The 21231-nt window shown below is 45.0% G+C and overlaps 2 protein-coding genes across 2 annotated transcripts; one reads left to right on the forward strand and one right to left on the reverse strand.

Moving 5' to 3' along the window:
• The first annotated feature begins 488 nt into the window (after positions 1-488).
• Positions 489-10884, forward strand: DFFA (DNA fragmentation factor, 45kDa, alpha polypeptide). The gene is made up of 6 exons (XM_010849903.1): positions 489-687; positions 2518-2676; positions 4627-4769; positions 8324-8513; positions 8724-8872; positions 9784-10884. The coding sequence occupies exons 1-6, from the start codon at positions 552-554 to the stop codon at positions 9994-9996; spliced, it is 990 nt and encodes a 329-aa protein (XP_010848205.1). The 5' UTR covers positions 489-551; the 3' UTR covers positions 9997-10884.
• A 6615-nt stretch (positions 10885-17499) lies between these two features.
• LOC104995854 (cortistatin-like) lies at positions 17500-19094 on the reverse strand. Its single transcript, XM_010849905.1, has 2 exons — positions 18860-19094; positions 17500-17786 (listed from the first exon to the last, which is right to left on the reverse strand). The coding sequence occupies exons 1-2, from the start codon at positions 19001-19003 to the stop codon at positions 17568-17570; spliced, it is 363 nt and encodes a 120-aa protein (XP_010848207.1). The 5' UTR covers positions 19004-19094; the 3' UTR covers positions 17500-17567.
• Between the last annotated feature and the right edge of the window lie 2137 nt (positions 19095-21231).

Here is a 21231-nt window from a genome sequence, read left to right on the forward strand (position 1 = left end):
CAGGAGACCCCAGTTCGATCTCTGGGTGGGGAAGATCCCCTGGGAAAGGAAATGGCAACCCACTCCAGTATTCGTGCCTGGGAAATCCCATGGACAGAGAAGCCTGGCGGGCTACAGTCCAGGGGTTCCCAAAAGAGTGGGACACGACTTAGCAACTAAACAACATACATGGAAGAAAGAGTTCAAGGAAATAATTCAAGGAAATATACACGCGTGTCCATCATACTGCAAAATTACCCCCTACTGACCTCATTTTGAACAGGCAAATGCAACTCCTTAATATAAGGTAGGAAAACAAAAACACCTCCTGGACTGAATTGCGCGACCTAAGTTGGCTTTGAACCCACAGACTACAGCTCCCGGCATGCCCCCGTGAGCCGCAGGTGATTAGGAGCAGCTAGAACTCCATCTCCCGGCGTGCCTTGGTCCGACGCGTGATTTGCTACGAAGAGAACTACATTTCCCGGCATGCCGTGGGGGATGGAATTGGGGAGGACTCCGGCGTCCCCGCCTCCCTGACTTCTAGTCGGTCTGGTCCCACCCTGAAGAGGATGGAGGTCCCCGGCGGCCCTGCAGCTCCGGAACCCGGCGAGATCCGGGCTCTAAAGCAGTGTTTGCTGCGCCGCAACAAAAGCCGGGAACAGCACGGCGTGGCGGCCTCTTGCCTCAAGGAGCTGAGGAACAAAGGTAGGCACGGGACCGGGGCGAGGGCTTGGAGGGCTGGAGCCCGGGCTGAAGGGAGCCAAGGGCAGGGTGAGGATGGCCAGCGGGGCTAACCGAGATCAAGAAAGACGACTTGGGGCTTCTTGTAACTCAGGTGGAGGAGCCTTGGGACAGATATGACTCACGTGGGTATAGCGACTTATCAGTTTCACAGCGTTTGTGCCAAGCGTTTTAACTTAATTTACTTTATGTGAGATTCATATGGTGGAAAGGCAGACGGGAAGCAATATGCAAATGAATTAAAACAGACTCTACTTCGGTGTCTTGCCTCCGGTGACTCAGATTGTGGATCGAACCAAGCCTGGTGTAGTCCTGCCACTCGGGCTCCCTAAGGTGGTACTGGGGCCCCCAGGTGAGCCTACAGCGAGATGGGGGCGGGTTTCCACCGTCAGCTCTAGCAGGTACCTGTGCGGTAAAGAGGGAGCCGCTACCCACCGTCCCAGAGGTCCAGACAAGGAACAGCTGCTGTGAGTGACCTAGCTTTCAAAAGTTCTGAGCCTCATACTGTTGTTACTAGTTGCCTGACCTTGCAGGTAACCATCTGTTGATCCCCAATTTTCTCATCGGCAAAGTGGCTGTATTTCCAGCCCTGCTTCACTGAATTGTTGGGACTCTCCAAGGAGATGATATATTCAAATGACTTACAAGTTATTAGCCTGTAGCAATAAACTGTTTACCGAAAAAAGTTCTTGAGGTTAAACGTGTGAGTCATCCCTAGGCAGGTAGTGAAGGTGTATGTATGTCTGCCTGTTCAGAGCTTCTCCCAGAGTCACTCAGCCTAGCCGGTATCCGATAGAAGTCTTTCAGAGACACAGAAACAACCAAAGCACTCTAAATGCTTCAGTGACATAGCTTTTGCCATATAAGTGTTTACATAATTTTTCTTGGAGTGAGGGTTCTTAAGTTTTAGTGCCCCTTTAGTGCAGTGGCTGGATGCACTTGGCACAGAGGCCCATATAAGTGCTTGTGTTTCTGGAGCTCGGCCTCTGCAGGGTTTGGAGCTCGGCCTGTGAAAGGTTTGCTGGGTGCAAGACGATATTGCCTGATGATATTTGTAGTCTCTCGGCTACTTTTCTGCGTGCTCTAGTCCCATTAGCATTTTAGGCATTGCCATCATTAGGCAAGTACAGACCTGCCCTGGACAAAACCTCTTGCCCATTGATCACACAGATGAAAAGTTCCTGTTACAATCTTCTGTCTTCTGCCTCCTTTATTCTTTCCTATAGGTTAGTAAGACTGTGAAATACTGCAAGAACATAAAGTATTTTTTTCTTTCTTTTTTAAAATTTTCTTTTTCTCTGGACACATGGGAGAATTTGAGTCATTTAGACCACTGAGAAAATGAACAAAAGGTGCTTATTCTCAAAGAATCAAATCAGACTTTTGTTGGTTGTTCATCCAAGGAAAGAGTCGAGTGCCTCCTAATGAGGATATTGAGTAGCTGGAGAAAAAACGTTTTCAAGAGCCAGACTATATGGGTTTAAATGCCAGTTACTTACTGTGTGACCTTGAGCAAGTTACTTAACCTCTCTGAGTGTTGGGGTTGACATCTGTAAAAATGGGAGTAACAATAGTATCTACCACAGGATTGTTATGAAATTAAGTACTGTATATGAAAAGCACTTAGTATAGTACCAGGCACATGGTAAATGTTATATTAGTATTAGTGGTCATCATAGTTATTATTAGCTACCAGGGATTTTTCTAGGCTCTGGGGGCATACATATTGAGTACAGAACAGATATAATTTCCCTATGGATATTTGTCAATTGCCAAACATTTTATTCCTCTCAGCTTGTGACATTCTGGCCATTGATAAGTCCCTGGCACCAGTAACCCTGGTCCTGGCAGAGGATGGCACCATAGTGGATGATGATGATTACTTCCTATGTCTTCCTGCCAATACTAAGTTTGTGGTATTGGCTGGGAATGAGAAGTGGACACACAATTCAGGTAAGAAATGCTGGCCGTATATACAGTATACCCTCCATCGTGATGTACTTTACTACACGCGGCACCTGGTTGCTGTTTGGCTGGCTGTTTCAGCATTTATGCAGCAAGCATTACTGAGCACCTTCTGTATGCCAGAGTGACGCTGAGTCGGGGGATGAAGATGAATGAGATGGAGTCAGGTCTCAAGTAACTCACAGACCCACAGCAACTAAAACACAGCAGGGCAGAGAGATCTGGGCCACAGATAGGGTCAAACTACCTGGTCTGAATCCCAGCTCTGCCGTTTAATAGTCACGTGACCCTGAGCAAATTATCTAACTTCTCAGCCCCTTATTGAGACAGTAGTTATAGTACCTGTCTCCTCGGGTTGTTGTAAGGATGCGAGAACATAGTACATATCAAGCCAGGGCTTCTCAACAATGCTGTTGACATGTTGGGCCAGGAAATTCTTTGTTGTGGGGGTGCTGTCCTGTGCATTGTAGGATACTTAGCAGCATTGCTGGCCTTTACCCACTAGGTACCAGTAGCGTCTCCTCACCTTAATTGTGACAACCCAAAATGCCTCTAGATATTGTCACATGTCTACAGGTGTGTGGTGAGCAGAATCACTCCCAGGAAAGAGCCACTGATAGAAAGCATTTACATCTTATCTGGCATGCTGCTGCTAAGTCGCTTCAGTCATGTCCGACTCTGTGTGACCCCACAGACGGCAGCCCGCCAGGCTCTCCCATCCCTGGGATTCTCCAGGCAAGAACACTGGAGTGGGTTGCCATTTCCTTCTCCAATGCATAAAAGTGGAAAGTGAAAGTGAAGTTGCTCGGTCATGTCCGACTCCTAGCAACCCCATGGACTGCAGCCCACCAGGCTCCTCCGTCCATGGGATTTTCCAGGCAAGAGTACTGGAGTGGGGCTTATCTGGCATACAGTCAGATAAATCAATACTCCCTGTCACTATCATTACCGTCATCCTCACCGGCAATACAGAGGGAACTAATACGGATGAGCAAGGATCAGAGAGCTAAAGAAGTGTCTTGAGGAGAGTGCCCAGGCCACCAAAGTGTGGAAATCACCCTTCAGCAATGACTTTCCCAACCACCTTTTTACTCGGGCCCTAGAGACAGCAAATAGTGGTTGCAGCTCCTCCAGTCAAGAATGAGACCTGAACTTTCCTGGTGATCCAGTGACTAAGACTCCAAGCTTCTAATGCAGGGGGCCTGGATTAGATCCCTGGTCAGAAAACTAGATCCCCAATGCTGCAACTAAGACCCTGTGCTGCCAAACAATTTAATTAAAAAAAAAAAAAAAGAATGAGACTCATCCCGACAGTTAGGGAGTTTGGGATGAACATGTTCACACTGCTGTATTTAAAATGGATAGCCAACAAGGACCTACTGTACAGCACAGGGAACTCTGCTCAGTGTTATGTAGCAGCCTGGATCGGGAGTTGGGGGAGGACAAATACATGTACGGCTGAGTCCTTTTGCTGTCCACCTGAAACTATCACAACATTGTTAATCAGCTATACTCCAATGCAAAATAAAAAGTTTAAAAAGAGAGAGACAGACCCATCCCCAAGCACAGAGAGATGCTGATGAGGAAAAACATTTTTGGATACGGAAATAGACAAAAAACTAACTTAAAGGGAAGCACGGTGGCACCCTGGGTATGCATGACCGTACACTGGATTTAAGTGGCTTTCCATAAAAGAATACAGAGCAGTTTCACACAGAAATAAATGGAAGATAGAACAAGTGGGAAAGTTAAGGCCCTAGATGGGGATTGGTTTTCCCATGAATCCCTGAGAAAAGGTACTTCCTTCAGCATCGAAATTATTCTAAATGGTCGGTCGGAAGGACGTGCTGACATCCTGGAGGTCTGAGTTGGGGGAGGAAGTGAAAAGAGCACTGCAGGTTAATCTGACTCTTAACTGGCATTTTCTTCCTGTATCAGATGGAGGTACCGCTTGGATTACCCAAGAGTCCTTCGACAGAGATGAAACAGACAGCGGGGCAGGGTTGAAGTGGAAAAACGTGGCCAGGCAGCTGAAGGAAGACCTATCCAGCATCATCCTGCTGTCCGAGGAGGAGCTCCAGGTGAGCCTCCTCTGCAGCCACACTCATCTGGCCTCTGCTGCCCTCCGTGGCCTACTTTCCACGCATCTTGCCACCATAATTTCATTATTCCTTCATTTTTAAGTAGTTCTCAGATGACAGCCAAGGTTCTTCATTTTTCTAATTCTCTTGCTGGAGTAGAAATTTTTTACTCCTCACTCTGCATCAGAATCACCAGTGGAGCTTTTTTTAAAAAATACAGATGCCACAGCCCCACGTAGACTATTTAGGCCCAAGGGGTGGGACAAGGAGGTACTGCTAAAGAATGTGAATTAAATCTCAGCTCCATCACAAAGACTGTAGCCAGTCACTTACCCTCTCTGCTTATGTTTCCTCTCCAGTAAAATTGGGGTAAAAATAGTATGTGGTAATTCAGAAAAATACTTATTGAGCTCCTCCCCTGTGTGTGGCATAGTTCTTTGCACAGGGTTACAGGGCTTCCCCGGTTGTGGCAGTGGAAAAGAACCCGCCTACCAATGCAGGAGACCTGGATTCAATCCCCGGGTCAGGAAGACGCCCTGGAAGAGGGCATGGCAAGCCACTCCAGGATTCTTGCCTGGAGAATCCACATGGACAGAGGAGCCTGGTGGGCTACAGTCCATGGGATCTCAAAGAGTCAGACACAACTGAAGCAGCTTACCACCCACAGTGGTGAACAAGCCAGACACAGTCCCTGCTCTGATGAAACTCAAATTCTGGTGGAAGGAGGTGGACGAAACCAGCAGTGTGCCCAGATGGTGGGGGCTACTCTAGATTGGGAGATCAAGGAAGTCTCCTTGAAGGAGATGACCTTTTGGTTATTTTTTAATCTTCGTATATTTATTTTGAATAAATAATACTAATACATTCACATGGTTCAAAATCCAAGAGACATAGCCAAGAATAAAACAAACCAAATGTCTATCAGCTGATGAATAAATAAAATGTTGTCTATCCAAATAATGAATATTTTATTCAGCCATAGGAAGGAATGAAGTATTAATACATTAGGCTTCCTTGGTGCCTCAGACAGTAAAGAATCTGCCTGCAGTACAGGAGACTCATATTTGATCCCTGGGACAGGAGGATCCCCTGGAGGAGGGAATGGCAATTCTCTTACCTGGAGAATCCCATGGATAGAGGAGCCTGGCGAGCTACCGTCCATGGGGTTGCAAAGTGTTGGACAGGACTTAGCACCTAACAATGACAATAACGTGGAGAAACCTTGAAAACATTGGGCTAAATGAAAGAAGCCAGACATGAAAGGCCACAGATGTCATGATAGCATTTTTATGAAATAGCCAAACTATGCAAGTCTGTAGAGGTAGACGGTAGATTAGTGGTTGCCTGGGGGTTGGGTTTCTGGAGACTGTGAGTAGGAAGGAGAGTAACTACTGATGGGTACAGTTTTTTCTGGGCTGGTGACTGTGTTCTAAGACTGTGGCTGTGACTGCACAATCACAAAAAAAGCACACTCATTTTACTAAACTCCACTTACTTATATGCTTCAATCAGTGAATTGTGTGCTGTGTGAACTATATCTCAATAAAGCTGTTTGGAAAAAACAGATATACAGAAAAAGTCTGACTTCTGTCCCCAGCCACCCAGCTTTCCTTCCTGGAGACAGCCAGTCTGCCAGTTTCCCATTCCAGAGATAGTTTATATATGCTCTCGCTCAGTCGTGACCAGCTCTTTGCAACCCCAGGCTCCTCTGTCCATGGAATTTACCAGGCAAGAATACTAGAGTGGGTTGCCATTTCCTACCCCAGGGGATCTTCCCAACCCAGAGATTGAACCCAAGTTTCCTACATTGGCAAGTGGATTCTTTACCACTGAGCCACCTGGGAAGCCCATTTTATATACAATTACATATACATGTCCTCCTCTTCCACTTTCATCACACTTTGCACTTTCTGTTTCAAAGAAGTTTGGAAAGTTTTCCAGATGACTTTACAAAAGATACCTTGTTCTTTTTCATCGCTGCATAGTATTCCATTTCATGCCTACATTTTTCTATTTATTTCTTTTGCTGAGCCAGGTCTTAATAGTGACATGCAGGATCTTTAGTCGAGGCATGTGAACTCTTGGTTACAACATTTGGGGCCTAGTTTCCTGACCAGGGATTGAACCCAAGCCCCCTGTGTTGGGAAAGCAGACTCTTAGCCACTGGACCATCTGGGAAGTCCCACCATAACTCATTTAATGAGTCTCCCCAGTGGGGGACATGCATGTTGTTATCAGTCTCGCTATTCAGTCTGTGCTGCAAAAAAACTTAGACCAGTGTCATTTTGCACACGTGCTTGTCCATAGAATAAATTCATAGAAGTTTAGTTGAGAAACATTGGCAGGTCCCAAGAGGGGACACAGAAAGAAACTGAAGAACAAGAGGTACCTGCCATGGAAAGGTTGGGGCCAGGCAAAGGAAAGGCAGGAATTTTTTTCTTCTTTGGTTTTTTCTTCTTTAAGAAACAGAAAGGGGTCATGAGATCCCTTCCCATCCCAACAGACTAGCAAATTATGATACCCTTAGGATAAAGGGCATGACAGTCCTCACCAGAACAGGGATGCTGGAATACAAGTGAACCCAGCCCTGGCAGCTAGACTCTGCACGGGGAAGCTTAGGACAGGAGCTTGCAGAGGCTAGCCACATGGCAGGTAGGAGAAAAATGGCAGGTAAAGGAACCATGGGGAGCGAGAATGGAAGGGAGAGAAGGGAAGAGCACAGGATCCTAAGGATTAGCACTGACACTGATCCTTGCAAAGTTATTAACTGCTCTTGCCTCGTTTTCCTCATCTATGAAATGGTGGTAATACTAGTACTTCACTCACAAAGTTTGTGCCTCTTAAATGTTGGACCTTATGAATGTGTATTAATATTACTTGTTCAAAAATGGATGCAATATCAAAGTTAAGGGTAACTTATAAAGTGGCTCCTCAAAGAAGCCTTTCACAAACTCCTGCAGCCCTCCTTGTCACTTTCTGTCCTAAGCATTTTACGTCTGTTTTCTCGGTGGTGCATAGTGAGTGCAGCAGGTGCCCCAACCAGGGATCGAATCTGAGCCCCCTGCAGTAGGAGTGCAGAGTCTTAACCTCTAGACTACCAGGGACATCCTGTTTTGTTTTTAATAAGGTACTAAAGGCAATGTTTTCCTAATTCTTTCACCAGAGGGAAACTGAAAAAGTTACGTGCCTCTCTCCTGACTCTCGGGCTTCCCAAGGTGGCACTAGTGGTAAAGAACTTGCCTGCCAGTGCAGGAGACTTAAGAGACGCAAGTTCAGTCCCTCAGTCAGGAAGATCCCCTGCAAGAGGATTCTTGCCTGGAGAATTCCATGGACAGAGGAGCCTGGAGGACTACAGTCCATGAGGTCGCCAAGAGCCAGACATGACTGAAGAGACTTAGTGCAGCACAGCACATCACTCCTAACTCTCAGGCAGCCATATTGGGTAACTTTGGGAACTAGATGAAATGAGTCTTTGAAATTGATGCATTTGAGAGACATAACATCATGTTCGGAAAGTACTTTCAGATGTCTTAAAGCCCGTATTTGTTTGTCAGATGCTCATTGATGTCCCGTGTTCGGAGCTGGCTCAGGAACTCAGCCAAAGTCATGTGGCAGTCCAGGGGCTCCAGAACACCCTCCAGCAGGTGCTTGACCAGAGAGAGGAAGCCCGTCAGTCCAGGCAGCTCCTGGAACTTTACCTTCGGGCTTTGGAGAAGGAAGGTGGCATCTTGTCGAAGCAGCAAGGTAGGCATTGTGCTGAGATCTCGGTAGGAGCCTTTCCTTGAGAGCGAGCCAGATGCTTCCCGTGTGCTCAAGAAGAGTGATGGCACAGCTGTGGGTATTCTAAGATGGCAGGCTGCTATCTGCCCGCCTGATTGCTCTGGCTGGTTGTTGGGGTGGCTGTGTGTGCGCGTGGCATGCTGATGTGTCCTCTATCTCACATCTGCTTTGCAGAGTCCAGAGCTGACCTTGGGGACGAGAGCGATGCTGTTGACACAGGCATTAGAGAGAGCTCCTCCGAAGTTACGCCTGCAAGCCAGATCCTCTTGGCGCTGAAGGAGAAACCTGCCCCAGAGCTGAGTTTGTCTAGTCAGGATCTGGAGGTGGGCGAGCACCAGGGACCCTGACCTTTGCAGGGAGACACTTGTATCAGGGTTTTTTCACCTCTGCAGACCCTGAATCATAGCTTCCAGTTTGCCTAATATTACATGCAAAGCTTCCCTTGTAGCTCAGTTGGTAAAGAATCCGCCTACAATGCAGGAGACCTGGGTTTGATTCCTGGGTTGGGAAGAACCCCTGGAGAAGGAAATGGCAACCCACTCCAGTATTCTTGCCTGGAGAACCACATGGACTATAGCCTGTCAGGCTTCCCTATCCATGGGGTCCCAAGAGTTGGACACGGCTTAGCAACTAAACCACCACATGCAAAGCGTTTGCAAATGTCTCACATAATCTAAATCTTAAATAAAATGGATGCACTCTCTTAGATCATCCAATCTTATTCTCTAGTCCAGAGTAGGTAATGAAATGTCTGATTCTGACAGGGAGGAGTTACAGGACTCAGGCTTCTGAGATGCATCTGCCAGTGGTTGAAAAAGATCCACAGGCCCAGAGGTACATGAAATATTCCTGCGAAGGACCTGTGCAACGGGGTCATCTTGTACTGACTTTCAGACCAGGGAACTAGAAGGGAACCCATCAGAGTGGGTGCTCCTCCTTGTCCCTGTCCCCAGCACTACCTCAGTGTAGCTAGAAGGGAAAGAGGCTGTACTGAATTGAACTTGGCTAAATTTCCTGTGAGCGGAGGACTTTATGCTGCAAGTAAACTGCTCTCTAGAGGTCCTTTCCTGTTGTTGTTGTACGGTGAGCAGACGCCTGTGATGGCTTAATAGGAAGGAAACCTGGCATCTCAGCATAAAGCTAGAGACTGACACTGCCGACTCTCACCTCCCCTAAAGAAAATCGCGAGAGCAGCAGAGGGGCTGGTTTTCAATGATTCTTCTTCTTACCACAGTTGGTTGCCAAGGAGGACCCTAAAGCACTGGCTGTTGCTTTGAACTGGGACCTAAAGAAGACGGAAGCCGTTCAACAGGCCTGTAATCAGGAACTTAGGCTACGCCTCCAGCAGGTGCAGAGCTTGCGTTCTCTGAGGAGCATTTCAGCAAGGACGAGTTCACTGCCTGGAGACATGGAGAACCCCAAACGAACCAGACGAGACCCCATGTAGCTGGTGGCCAGCAACATGCCAAAGAAAACCTTGGGTTTCGTGTCAGTGTCAGTAAATGCCTTTAGCCTAATCATTATAGCTACTTACATACTCCTCTGCCCCCTGCCTTTCAGAATGTTCTGGAACAGACTAGAAGATGGGCTTTGGGTCTTCTTCAGAAAAGCCATTCCAGCTTTCTTTACATATTGAACCATAAGGTTCCACCAGCTCCTCTAATTGCAAGTTCATATGTTCTCTGTGTAATAGTAGTTGTGAAGGGCATGGAAAAGAAACTGTCATGTTTCAGACCAACTATCCTTTTTTTTTCTTTTCCTTCTACATCAGACAAATGGTATATCTCTTTCATGATATAATCTATGCAACCATCATAGTAATGAACCTACTGTTCTTTTCCTTTTTTTTTTTGACGTGGACCATTTTGAAAGTCTTTATTGAATTTGTTCCAACACTGCTCGTGTTTTATGTTTTGGTGTTTTGGCCCCGAAGCATGTTGGATCTTAGCTCCCTGACCAGTGATCAAACCCGAACCCCGGGCATTGGAAGGTGGATTCTTAACCACTGGACCGTCACGGAAGCCCAGATGCACAATTCTTATTCTAAAGATAGAACTGCAGAATTTTAAACACAAGTAATGGTAGAGAAGGTGATGCATCAATGTTGATTATGGCCACAAACTTGTTTCTCAAGTTAATTAATTTTTTTTGTATGTTTAAAGGCACATATTAAATTTGCAGACCATAGGGACATACAGAGAGTCTAATTCACCATTTCTAATATCTAATTCAGTATTGTGAAATTATATCCATTACCACTGTGAAACTTTTCAGTTTTCTAATATGTTTTATCAGCAGGGGGTATAAAAAGGTCATTAAATCGATCTCTGTGAGATACGACTCCAGGTCTCTCTGGGTGCAGAACAGAGACTTCTGGTTTATATTCCTCTTGTTTCTGTACTAACTTGTTATTCAAGTTTTGTAATCTACAATGCAATTTCTCTTGCAGGGAAAAAGATAATTAGTTATTGACTTATTTGACTTACTTTTTAAGCATACTTAGAGGAAAATGGAATAGTATTAAGAATACATTGGCTAATTATTAAATAAAGAAAAGTAACAATAAGTCCTAAGGTGAGGCAGAGATGCAAAAAACAGAACAAAAAGAGCTATTTGCTTCTCCTATGACCCTCCTCAAGGAGGGATCAGGTCTACTCAGCATACTCCTACTAATGCCTTATGCCATTGGTTCTCACTTGCCCCAATATTTTCTTTTTTAATAGTATATTTTATAATGCTTTTTTAATTATCCTTAAATGAAAGCCAGAGCTGATAACCTACCTACATGTATACCTTCATCAACACAATACCTCCAAATGGAAACAAAGGAAAATAATTTTCAATAAGATGGTCTGTATCCATCTCAGTATGCCCTTTTCTGTAGATGACCATCAAAAGGCACAAGGAAGCTCTCAGGTGCTTATCCTTACAATTGAATTACCTTGAGTTTGTTAGAAGCAGCCATGCATGGTACATGGTGATTGGTGACTCAAATTCCACAAGCAGCATCGCCCTTCGTAATGGGAGTTCCCAAAACAGTGACGTTCTGGGCAGTATACCACATCTGTCCTTGATTTATAAGGTGGCTGCATTCTTCACAAAGCCAGGGAATGTTAAAACTGGAAAAAATAGTCTGTATACAAAACAGAATTAGGTTTGGGGCTGATTTGGAATGGGTTTTCATTCCTGTGAACAGCCAGCATGATATAAAAGTCATGTGGTGGGGGTGGGAGGGAAGACACGTGGGATGTGGGATGATAATTCACTATGTTGAACTGTCCTGTGCTTTGCAGGAAGACTAGCAGCCTACCTCCCACCCCACCATTCAGTGTCAGTAGCAGCCTCCAGGTACTGAGACAGTTGACAAGAGCCCCCAGGTTCTCAAAATGCTCCTGGAGGGGCAGTAATGCCAGTTGAAGATTTTTATGACAGTTTGCAGTCAGCTCTGTGCCAGCACCTACTACACTGGAGCCTCAAAACTGAGTGAGCTAAAGAGGGTGTGGCGTGCCAGCTCTCGTTTTGTACATGAGCAAAGTCGTGCTCAAGAAGGATCAGTGACTTGCCTCATGTCATAAGGCTAATTGGAGGGCCAGGGTTCAAAGGCAGGTCTTTTGGCTTTATTTTGGTTTGAGGTTTTGGTTTTTTGGCTATACCACCCAGCTTGTGGGATCTTAGTTCCCCAGCCAGGGATTGAATCTGGGCCCTTGGCAGTGAAAGCACAAAGTCCTAACTACTGAACCACTAGGAATTCCTAGGTCTTCTGGTTGCAATCCTGGTGTTCTTTCCACTTACTTGTATTTTCTTTTAAGTCTACATACTCTTGTACTCTACATCCAGATCACTGGTTTTGTTAATTTGTAGTTCAGTCACTCAGTCGTGTTTGACTCTTTGTGACCCCATGGCTTCCCCATCCTTCCCTATTATTTTGTTTTGTTAATACCAGAATAATAAGTTGAATTCAGCTCCAAATGAAAAAAGACCTAATATGTTTGCAACATGATTGCTAAAAGATTTCTAAATGTAGTCCTTGTGGTGGTAGTGTAAAAGAAATAAATTAGCCTTGTGAACATTATAGTTAGCACAGTAGTAAAGGAAGCCTGGGTTCCAGAAATAATAGAACAGCATCTCTATTTAACTATTGTGTCAGCAATTATCTCTGTTCACCAATTATATCAGCGTCTCCATCTTTGCCCTACTGAATGAAAAATGTTTTCTCCAATTATTTTCACCAGATACACAGTAGAGCTTTAGTTGATGGGCCGGGTGTTGGTATTGGTCTTCTGTATTAGAGACAAACCTACTGAGCATCTCAGCTGCATAGGAGAATAGAAAAAGTACTTTGGCCTTTGGAACGAGACAGACCCACGTGGAGTCTAACCTTATGGGACAGTAGTTTCCAAAAATGAAAGGTTAGCCTAAGGCCCAAGGTGGAATGGGTTAAATTAAATGAAGGAAGTTGGAGGATATCACCGACTCAATGGACATGAGTTTGAGCAAGCTCTGGGAGATGGTGAAGGACAGGGAAGCCTGGCGTGCTGCAGTCCATGGGGTCGCAAAGAGTCAGACACGACTGAGCGACTGAGCAACAAGTAGGAGGAAGAGCACAGTACCAGCACAGCGATATAGAGGGAATGGTTCCCTTTCATCTCCCCAGGGCCAGAGAGAGGCGGGTGCGAACAGAGACCTTTGCAAACCCTAGACCAAATGTAGAGTCAAAAGTTATTTTGCCCTAAGTACCCCTTACCTCCCCTGCACCACTGTGCCTCCAGGCCTTCTAGAATAGAACGGAGCAGCAGAGCAATAGTCTAAAAATAGGAGAGAGAGAGGGAGCAGGGCACAGCCGATGTTAGGAAGAAAGACTGTCAAAGAAAGCAGCTGGGACTAATGAACTCTACATTAGCCATATTCCATTCTTTCGACTCAAGTCAAATGTCGGTCCCCATTAGGCAATTGGCTTTGACAAGAGCCGTGCTAATTACCACTTACCAACCTTTAATTTCTGGGTAAAAGCAAAAGGAAAAAAAACTAATGGATTTTTCATTTTCCATAAAGAAAAGAATAAAAAAAATAATAGTAGTCTGTTAAAAAATACATTAATTACAAGAATTATTAATGTGCCTTTACTCACCAGATTTTTAAATTTCCTAATTAACTTTTATTATCTTTTTTTTTTTTTTTTGCCTTCAGCATTTCTTTTCCTATTTTGTTGTATTTTGCCTTAAGTTATTTTGGCTGCGTCTTATATTACTTGAGGTTTTTAAGGACCTTGGAAATTATCTACTCCAAATACTCACTGCCTGAATCTGCTACACAGCTGACAGGTGAGGTCCTCTGCCCTGTCAGGAAGCCCCCAGTAAAGGGAACAGATCCCCTCCTCCCCAGGAAATGCACTGAATTTTCAGATTGCACATCCTTAATGTTGGCTGTTTGGTCAAACTAAGTCAGACAGCACTTCCACAATTATCAATACAAGGAAGTAAGCAACAGGTTACTGCAGAGCTATGAGATTTTCTTCAGTATTCTCTAACACCATGTTACAGGAACTATCAGCATGAAAATTCTAGCTTTTCTCCAGCTTACAGTTATTTTTTAAAATAGTTTATTATTTATTTATCTGGCTGTGCCAGGTCTTAGTTGTGGCACACAGGATCTTTTAGCCATGGCACGCAAACTCTTAGCTGCAGCATGAGGGATCTAGTTCCCTGACCAGGGATCAAACCCAGGCCCCCTGCATTGAGAGCGTGGAGTCTTAGCCAGTTGACCAGCAGGGAAGCCCCAACTTACAATTATTTTAATAAGAACAGAACATATATCTTTTATCACTTAACTATTTAATTATAGACAAAAAGGATAAATTAGTGTTAATTTTTATTAAAGTTATGAGAAGCTAGAAAAAGCATCGCCCAGTGTCTTTGCCTCATTCATTCTAGTCTAGAAATAGAAACTTCCCTCTTTTTAACAGCTGAATGACATATCCTCTTCTGATTTCTTCAAGATCAAATCCCTGTCTCTATTGAAGAAGCTGCTGTTATTAAGATGTGGGTAATCCCTTCAGCAGGCACTGTCAGGTCAAGGAGTATGTATCCCCCATGAGCTCACAGGCCTGAGTTTCCACTGAAATGGTTTGCTGTCAGCCCTGACATTCGAATACTATGAAAGGACTTCGGTTGAATGCTTATGTCACATCAGTTCCTCCTTAGCAGTTAAGGATCTACTCTGGTGACAAATACTGGAAACAAATGTCCTAGATCTGCACATTTGACTATACTGAACTACACAAATGCAAATGAATGAAAGTTGCTCAGTCGTGTCCGACTCTGCGATGCCATGGACTATACGGTCCATGGAATTCTCCAGGCCAGAATACTGAAGTGGGTAACCTTTCCCTTCTGCAGGGGATCTTCCCAACCCAGGGATCAAACCCAGGGCTCCCGTATTGCAGGCCGATTCTTTACCAGCTGAGCCACAAGGGAAGCCCAAAAATACTGGAGTGGGTAGGCTATCCCTTCTCCAGCGGATCTTTCCAACCCAGGAATTAAACCAGGTAGGACTAGAGTCGACCAAAAATCTGATGGTAGGAAATTACCCTAGTTTACTAATGATGAGCATGTTAATCTAGTCTAACATGCAGTTGATGCCAGTTTACATTTTTCTAAGGCCCCTGAACTAAGGTGGGCTTAAACTTGATGGATTTCCTGGAGGTGCCATTAATGTAGCCTCAATTCCTTCAGATATTACTTAGTTAAAAGTTAAAATCTCTGGACTTTGCCAGTGCTCCAGTGGTTAAGAATCCTCCTGCCAGTACAGGGGACACAGGTTCGACCCCTGGTCTGGGAAGACCCCACATGCCATGGGGCAACTAAGCCCATGCACCACAACTCCTGTGCCCACCCACCCTAGAGCCTGGGCACCAGTGCTGTCTTGGTGACACCACTGCAATGAGAAGCCTGACACCACAATGAAGAGTAGCTCTCACTCGCCACAACTAAAGTAAGCTCACACACAGCAACAAGGACCCAGTGCAGCCAAAGATAACGTTTATTTTTTCAAAAAGTTAAAATCCCCAATCCTAAGGAATGTATACGTATGGCTCTAAGCAAAACTGAAAGACAGTAAGCATTCTTTTCTTCTAGAAGAACCTTAAATCCTGAAGGTCAGCTGGCCTTTCAGGCAGGCATCTTCCACCAGTGCGCTGACCCACTTACAGGTCCCTGAAAACTGCTGTGTTTGAAAATGAGGATGCTATTAAGACTCTTCCATCACATTATACTTCACTCAGCTAGTAATTACGAATATGAGCTCAGCTCTGTGGAAGACAGAAAGGAACGGTCAGCAGTCATACTTTGTGAGTCTGTTCCCCTGGTGTCCAGAGAAGAAAACATCCTTGCAATGCCTTCCAGCCAGCCTTTGCCAGTCTTCCTGATACTAATCCTGACCATCAGAAACTTTCCTTAACTCCTGGTAGGAACCTCTAAGCTTTAAAGTTTAACATCCAAAAAAACCACCTGCTGGAAGTTTTCTTTAGCATCTAGAATTCAAGAGCCATAAACAAGGTGTGTAATCAAGGAAAGATTCCGGGGCTAATGGGGAGGATTAAAATTTGATTAGGGTTTGAACCTGAGCATGTGTTTACTCCTACCTCCATCTGAGCAGACCCAGATCCTGGTCCATGTGAGGCTCGACAGTTGCTCTGTGTTATATCACAGAAAGAGAAATGAGAAAGGAATCTCCCCCTCCTTTCACCATCATCCACTTACTTCTGTGGGAAATTATTGAGGAATGGGAAAATAAAACATTTATATACATAATAGATTTCAATACATATGCCTCTGTCTCAGACCAAGTCCAGATCCTGCAACTCTGTAGGTCCCAGAGTTTGTTTGTTTTTCTGTTTTCTTTGACCTTGAGGCCTGGCTTGTAGGATCTTGCTTCCCCGACCAAGGATTGAACCCAGACCCTCGGCAGTGAAAGGGCAGAGTCCTAACCATTGGACCACCAGGGAATTTCCTGGAGGTCGTTGTATTAGAAGTTAAGGCAATCAAGCTACAGGCTGGGAAGTAGCACCGCTCACTCTATTTGGTTTGAAATAAACCTGAAGCTCTCATCCATAAGAATTATAACAGCAATATTAACCTACTGATTATAATTAGGATGGGTATTTTACAACAGCAGGTTCAAATGGAACTTTTATAGGCATGTCATCATGATGTTGTCTGTTTAATTATAGCATGATATTTGTTTTTAAATTAATTTTAGCCAAAATAGGAGGAATAATAATTTTGCTCTTTGAGAACAGTGTTTAAAAATTGCTTTTAATATGAGGGAAATATTTTTTACATTAGACAGTTGATATCAAAGTAAACTGAAATGTTATTCTGAACACTTAAATATGTAGCTTTTACCTATTATAAATCAAAGCAAGGAAGACGAGGACAGAACAACTTCTAAGCACAATGAATGTGGAAGGAAAGCCCCACAGCTGCATTGACAATAATGGCAAAAACCACAAAAATCTTTATCAAAAACTCTCTTCTTTGATCAGACCTGAGGTTGCCAAGGGGATGGGGGAGGGAGGGAGATGGACTGGGAGTTCGGGGTTGGTAGATGCAAACCATTACATTTAGAATGAATAAACAAGGTTCTCCTCCATAGTACAGGGAATTATATCTAGTTTCCTGGGATAAGTCATAATGGAAAAGAATATTTTTAAAATGTATATACGTATATATACGTATGTATATATACATGAGTCACTTTGCTATACAGCAGAGATTGGCACAACATTGTAAGTCAACTCTACTTCAGTAAAAAAATAAAAATAAAATACTGTCTTTGGGTTCCAAATTACTAAAGACATCTAGTAGTTGGCATTTTTAAAGTTTACATAAAAACTACTTTTCAAATTACATGAGAAAGAGAAGACAACCGCACAAAGAAGAAATATCACAGCTGCTTATTAATACATTTTATTCAGATCCACGGTTACACTTCTTTGCACGAGTAGTTATGGGTGGAGTTTTACTTGCAGGAGGAGAAGGTCTTCCAGAAGAAATTCTTGCAGGGCGTTTTATCTTGGCGCGTGGACTGATGGAGGGGTGCGCCTTCCTGCCGTTTGGACACCTCCCTGGCTTCCCCTCCTACAAAGGGCACTGCCCTGGCCTGGGAGGCCCACTCGTACCACCACGCAAGGAAAGTCAACAGGCTGTTTGTCTTTATTTCTGCCACTTCCTGCATGTGCTTTTAAAAAGAAGCAGAGGACAAAGGAAAGACAAATAAATCATCTGATTCAGCCAGCATTAAGATATATAATTCTTTCCTTTAGAAAAAAATGATGCTCCAGAACAACAAGCCATATTTCCATTTAAAGGATGAGAAAGTTAAGGGACACGACTGAAATGACTTAGCATGCATGCAGAGTTAAGAGAACACCTCAAGAGAATTGCTCTAATCAGAGAAAAGAAAAACTCGAATATATTCAAGGAAAAAAATCTATTTCTTTTGCCCCTAATCTTTTTAATTATAAGAGGTTGGGAGATGTCTCCTTTTCCCTGACAAGTGACTGGCAGATAAGAAGCCCCCCAAGTTAGATGAGGCTTCTTTCGCTTGATTTCCCATGTCTCCATCTCTGGTCTTACTCCTGGCTGTCCACAAATTGCTTTTTAAGACAGATCAGATTGAGACATTATATTCTGGCCTTTCAGACTCCTTCGAAAGCTTTAAGGAGTAATCTGATGATGAATGGCTTTTCTGGAACTCAGCTGCTAATTTCAGAGAAAAATCCATTTTTAATGGTCAACTTTATGTACTCTTTCTTGGAAGTTTTTCAAAATGAAAAAAAAAGAGAAGTAAATCACCTCATAAAGTTACAACTTCTCACAATGGAAAATGTAATGATGTCAATTAATCTAAGCCAGTGAGAACCTGCTCTGTATGTATAAATTAAGATTCTACAAGTAAGTGTGACTAACACCGCAGTGGCAGCAGCAGTAGACCAACTGCACTGCAATAGACCAGTGTGATGGCTTTGTGTTTCAAAGACTGGCAGATGGAGATCGCTAGCCTGAAGAAGCTCCCTTTAGTGTCAGCGTTTTCTAACAAGTTTCCTAATGACTGAAGATGGTGAGTCAATGGTCCATGTGGACATCACAGCACAGGGCAGCTGAGGGGCACACGGCAAAGCCCAGCCCTGCAGTCTGTCCTGTACACACACTCAGCCACAGAGAAGAGGGGGATCCACGGGGTGGCCAGATTTGCCAAAGGAAGGGACAGCTCACAAGAGGGTGAGCACGCAGCCGAGTCAGACTACTCACCCCACTCTCGTGGCCGGCGAGGCCGCCCTCTGGGGAGAGGGCAGTGGTGGCCCCAGAGGGCAGCAGCAGCAGCGGCAGCAGCAAGCAGAGGGGCAGCATCTTGCAGGCTGGCTGGGACTTCTCTCCAGCTCTGGAGCTGCTCATCCTGCTTGGCAGCCCCTGAAACCAGTGCTTTGTGGACTTGAGTCTCTGCAGACTGAGGGGGATATTTTCAGCTCAACCTGCAGCTGTGTGTGTGTGTTTTTTTTGTATATATGCCTATCTAAAGCCTGTACCCCCTCTCCCCTCACATTCAAGTGGTGACGCACAAGCCTGAGCAATCAGTGCCCACAAAAGTGCTTCAGGACTGGATTTAACCCCTTCATTAAAACCTCGGCGCTCTCCTGTGTCAAGAGTGGATTTGCTCCTACTTGGGGATGCGTGTGCACTTGGCTAGAAATTCCACCACCTCGCAATTATGCCAAAGCAATCAGGAAGTCTTGAGAACAAAACCAAGTGATTTAACATAATACAAAATTAGCCTTGAATAAGGAGCTTATGGTGATGAAAACAATCAATCCTAAAGGAAATCAACCTGAATATTCATTGGAGGACTAAAGCTGAAGCTCCAAAACTGGCCACCTGATGAGAAGAGCCAACTCACTGGAAAAGACCTTGATGCTGGGAAAGTTTGTGGGCAGGAGAAGGGGGTGACAGGGGATGAGACAGTTGGATGGCATCACTGACTCAATGGACATGGGTTTGAGTAAACTCCAGGAGATAGTGGAAGACGGGGAAGCCTGGTGTGCTGCAGTCCATGGGGTCGCACAGAGTCAGACATGACTGAGCAACTGAATAACAAGGAACACCACCTGCTTCCCAAGTGGTGCTAGTGGTGAAGAATCAGCCTGCTACAGCAAGAAACTCGGGTTCGATCCCTGGGTCAGCAAGATCCCCTGGAGAAGGGAATGGCAACCCACTCCAGTCTTCTTACCTGGAGAATTCCATTGACAGAGGAGCCTGGCGGGCTATAGTCCATGAGGTCGCAAGAGACAAACGCGACTGAGCGACTAACACTTTCAACAGCAAAGGAACTTAAAATCTGCAATTTTGCCCACACGAAAGAATGACTGAATCAGCTCAACAAGGAGACGGTGAGGACTCCGGGAGCCACTCAGAGCATCCACTGGTCTCAGCAGACCACCTCAGGCCACCAAGTGCTCGTTCCGCAGCACCACCTCCCCGCCAGCAGGCCACGGTCCTCTGGCCCAGGCTTTCCCAAACTGTGATGTGGACCCAAATCACCTTTTGTTGTCGTTCAGTTGCTAAGTCGTGTCCAAGTCTTTGCCACCCCATGGACTGAGCACTTCAGGCTTCCCTGTCCTTCACTATCTCCTGGAGTTTGCTCAAATTTATGTCCAGTGAGTCGGTGATGCCATCCAACCATCTCATCCTCTGTTGCCCTCTTCTCCTGCCCTCAATCCTTCCCAGCATTGGGGTCTTTTCCAATGAGTCAGCTCTTTGCATCAGTCACCTTATTAAGGTGGAAATGCAGATAGATTCTTCTCTTCTTGGCCACACCTCGAGGCATGTGGAACTTCCCCGACCCATGCCCGCTCCCCCCGCTCCCTCACCTTGCCCCGCCCTGCCTGCAGTGGAAGCATGGAATCTCAGCCGCTAGACCCCCAGGGGAGCCCAGTGAATGCCCTACACTTGACCAGCTCCCAGGGTCTCCTCTCCTGATTACAGCTCCACTGCTGAGAATCCACAACATCAAGCTGTCTCTGCCACCCCTGGTTCCTCCTTGCAGGTCCCAGGTTCAGAATCACACAGACAAATGTACAGACCTTCTCCACCTGAGACAGCTAGGAAAATCAGAAACATCCATCGCAAACCTAAGATGACATCAGAGGCCAGGTTCTAAAGGGAAGTAAAGCGACCAAAGAACTGACGGCACGTTCCAGAAGTGAACGTTGACGCTTTCAGTTTTCCAAAGTGCTGGTTCACACCCCTCCACAAGGGAAATCTCAACTTTAAGTTTCATTGCATTGCACATTTGTTAAGATGCTAGGTAAAATCGGCACAGCCAAATGACCCACTATGGGCCATAAAGTGCATCTTGCTTTAGTCCTTTTTTGGTACCAAAAAAAATTTTTTTTTTTTTGCCTAATTCCCACAAATGATATTTTAAAACGTTTAGATATTCTTAGGGCTTTCCTGATGGCTCAGTTGGTAAAGAATCCACCTGCAATGCAGGAGACCCCAGTTCGATTCCTGGGTTGGGAAGGTGCCCTGGAGAAGGGAAGGGCTACCCACTTCAGTATTCTTGCCTGGAGAATGGGGTCCATGGGGTCACAAAGAGTCAGAGAGGACTGAGCGACTTTCACTTCCAC

The sequence above is a fragment of the Bison bison genome, unplaced genomic scaffold (genome assembly GCF_000754665.1).
Source record: "Bison bison bison isolate TAMUID 2011002044 unplaced genomic scaffold, Bison_UMD1.0 scf7180017864289, whole genome shotgun sequence".
In the NCBI taxonomy this organism is placed as follows: Eukaryota; Metazoa; Chordata; class Mammalia; order Artiodactyla; family Bovidae; genus Bison; species Bison bison.

What these genes read in the sequence shown, in the direction of transcription:
- DFFA (XM_010849903.1), top strand. Translation starts at nt 552, where the DNA reads ATGGAGGTCCCCGGCGGCCCTGCAGCTCCGGAACCCGGCGAGATCCGG. An exon ending in GAAGTGGACACACAATTCAG is followed by an intron (nt 2,677 to 4,626) that starts GTAAGAAATGCT and finishes TTCCTGTATCAG; the next exon opens with ATGGAGGTACCGCTTGGATT. An exon ending in TGTCCGAGGAGGAGCTCCAG is followed by an intron (nt 4,770 to 8,323) that starts GTGAGCCTCCTC and finishes TTTGTTTGTCAG; the next exon opens with ATGCTCATTGATGTCCCGTG.
- LOC104995854 (XM_010849905.1), bottom strand. Translation starts at nt 19,003, where the DNA reads ATGAGCAGCTCCAGAGCTGGAGAGAAGTCCCAGCCAGCCTGCAAGATG. An exon ending in TCGCCGGCCACGAGAGTGGG is followed by an intron (nt 17,787 to 18,859) that starts GTGAGTAGTCTG and finishes TCTTTTTAAAAG; the next exon opens with CACATGCAGGAAGTGGCAGA.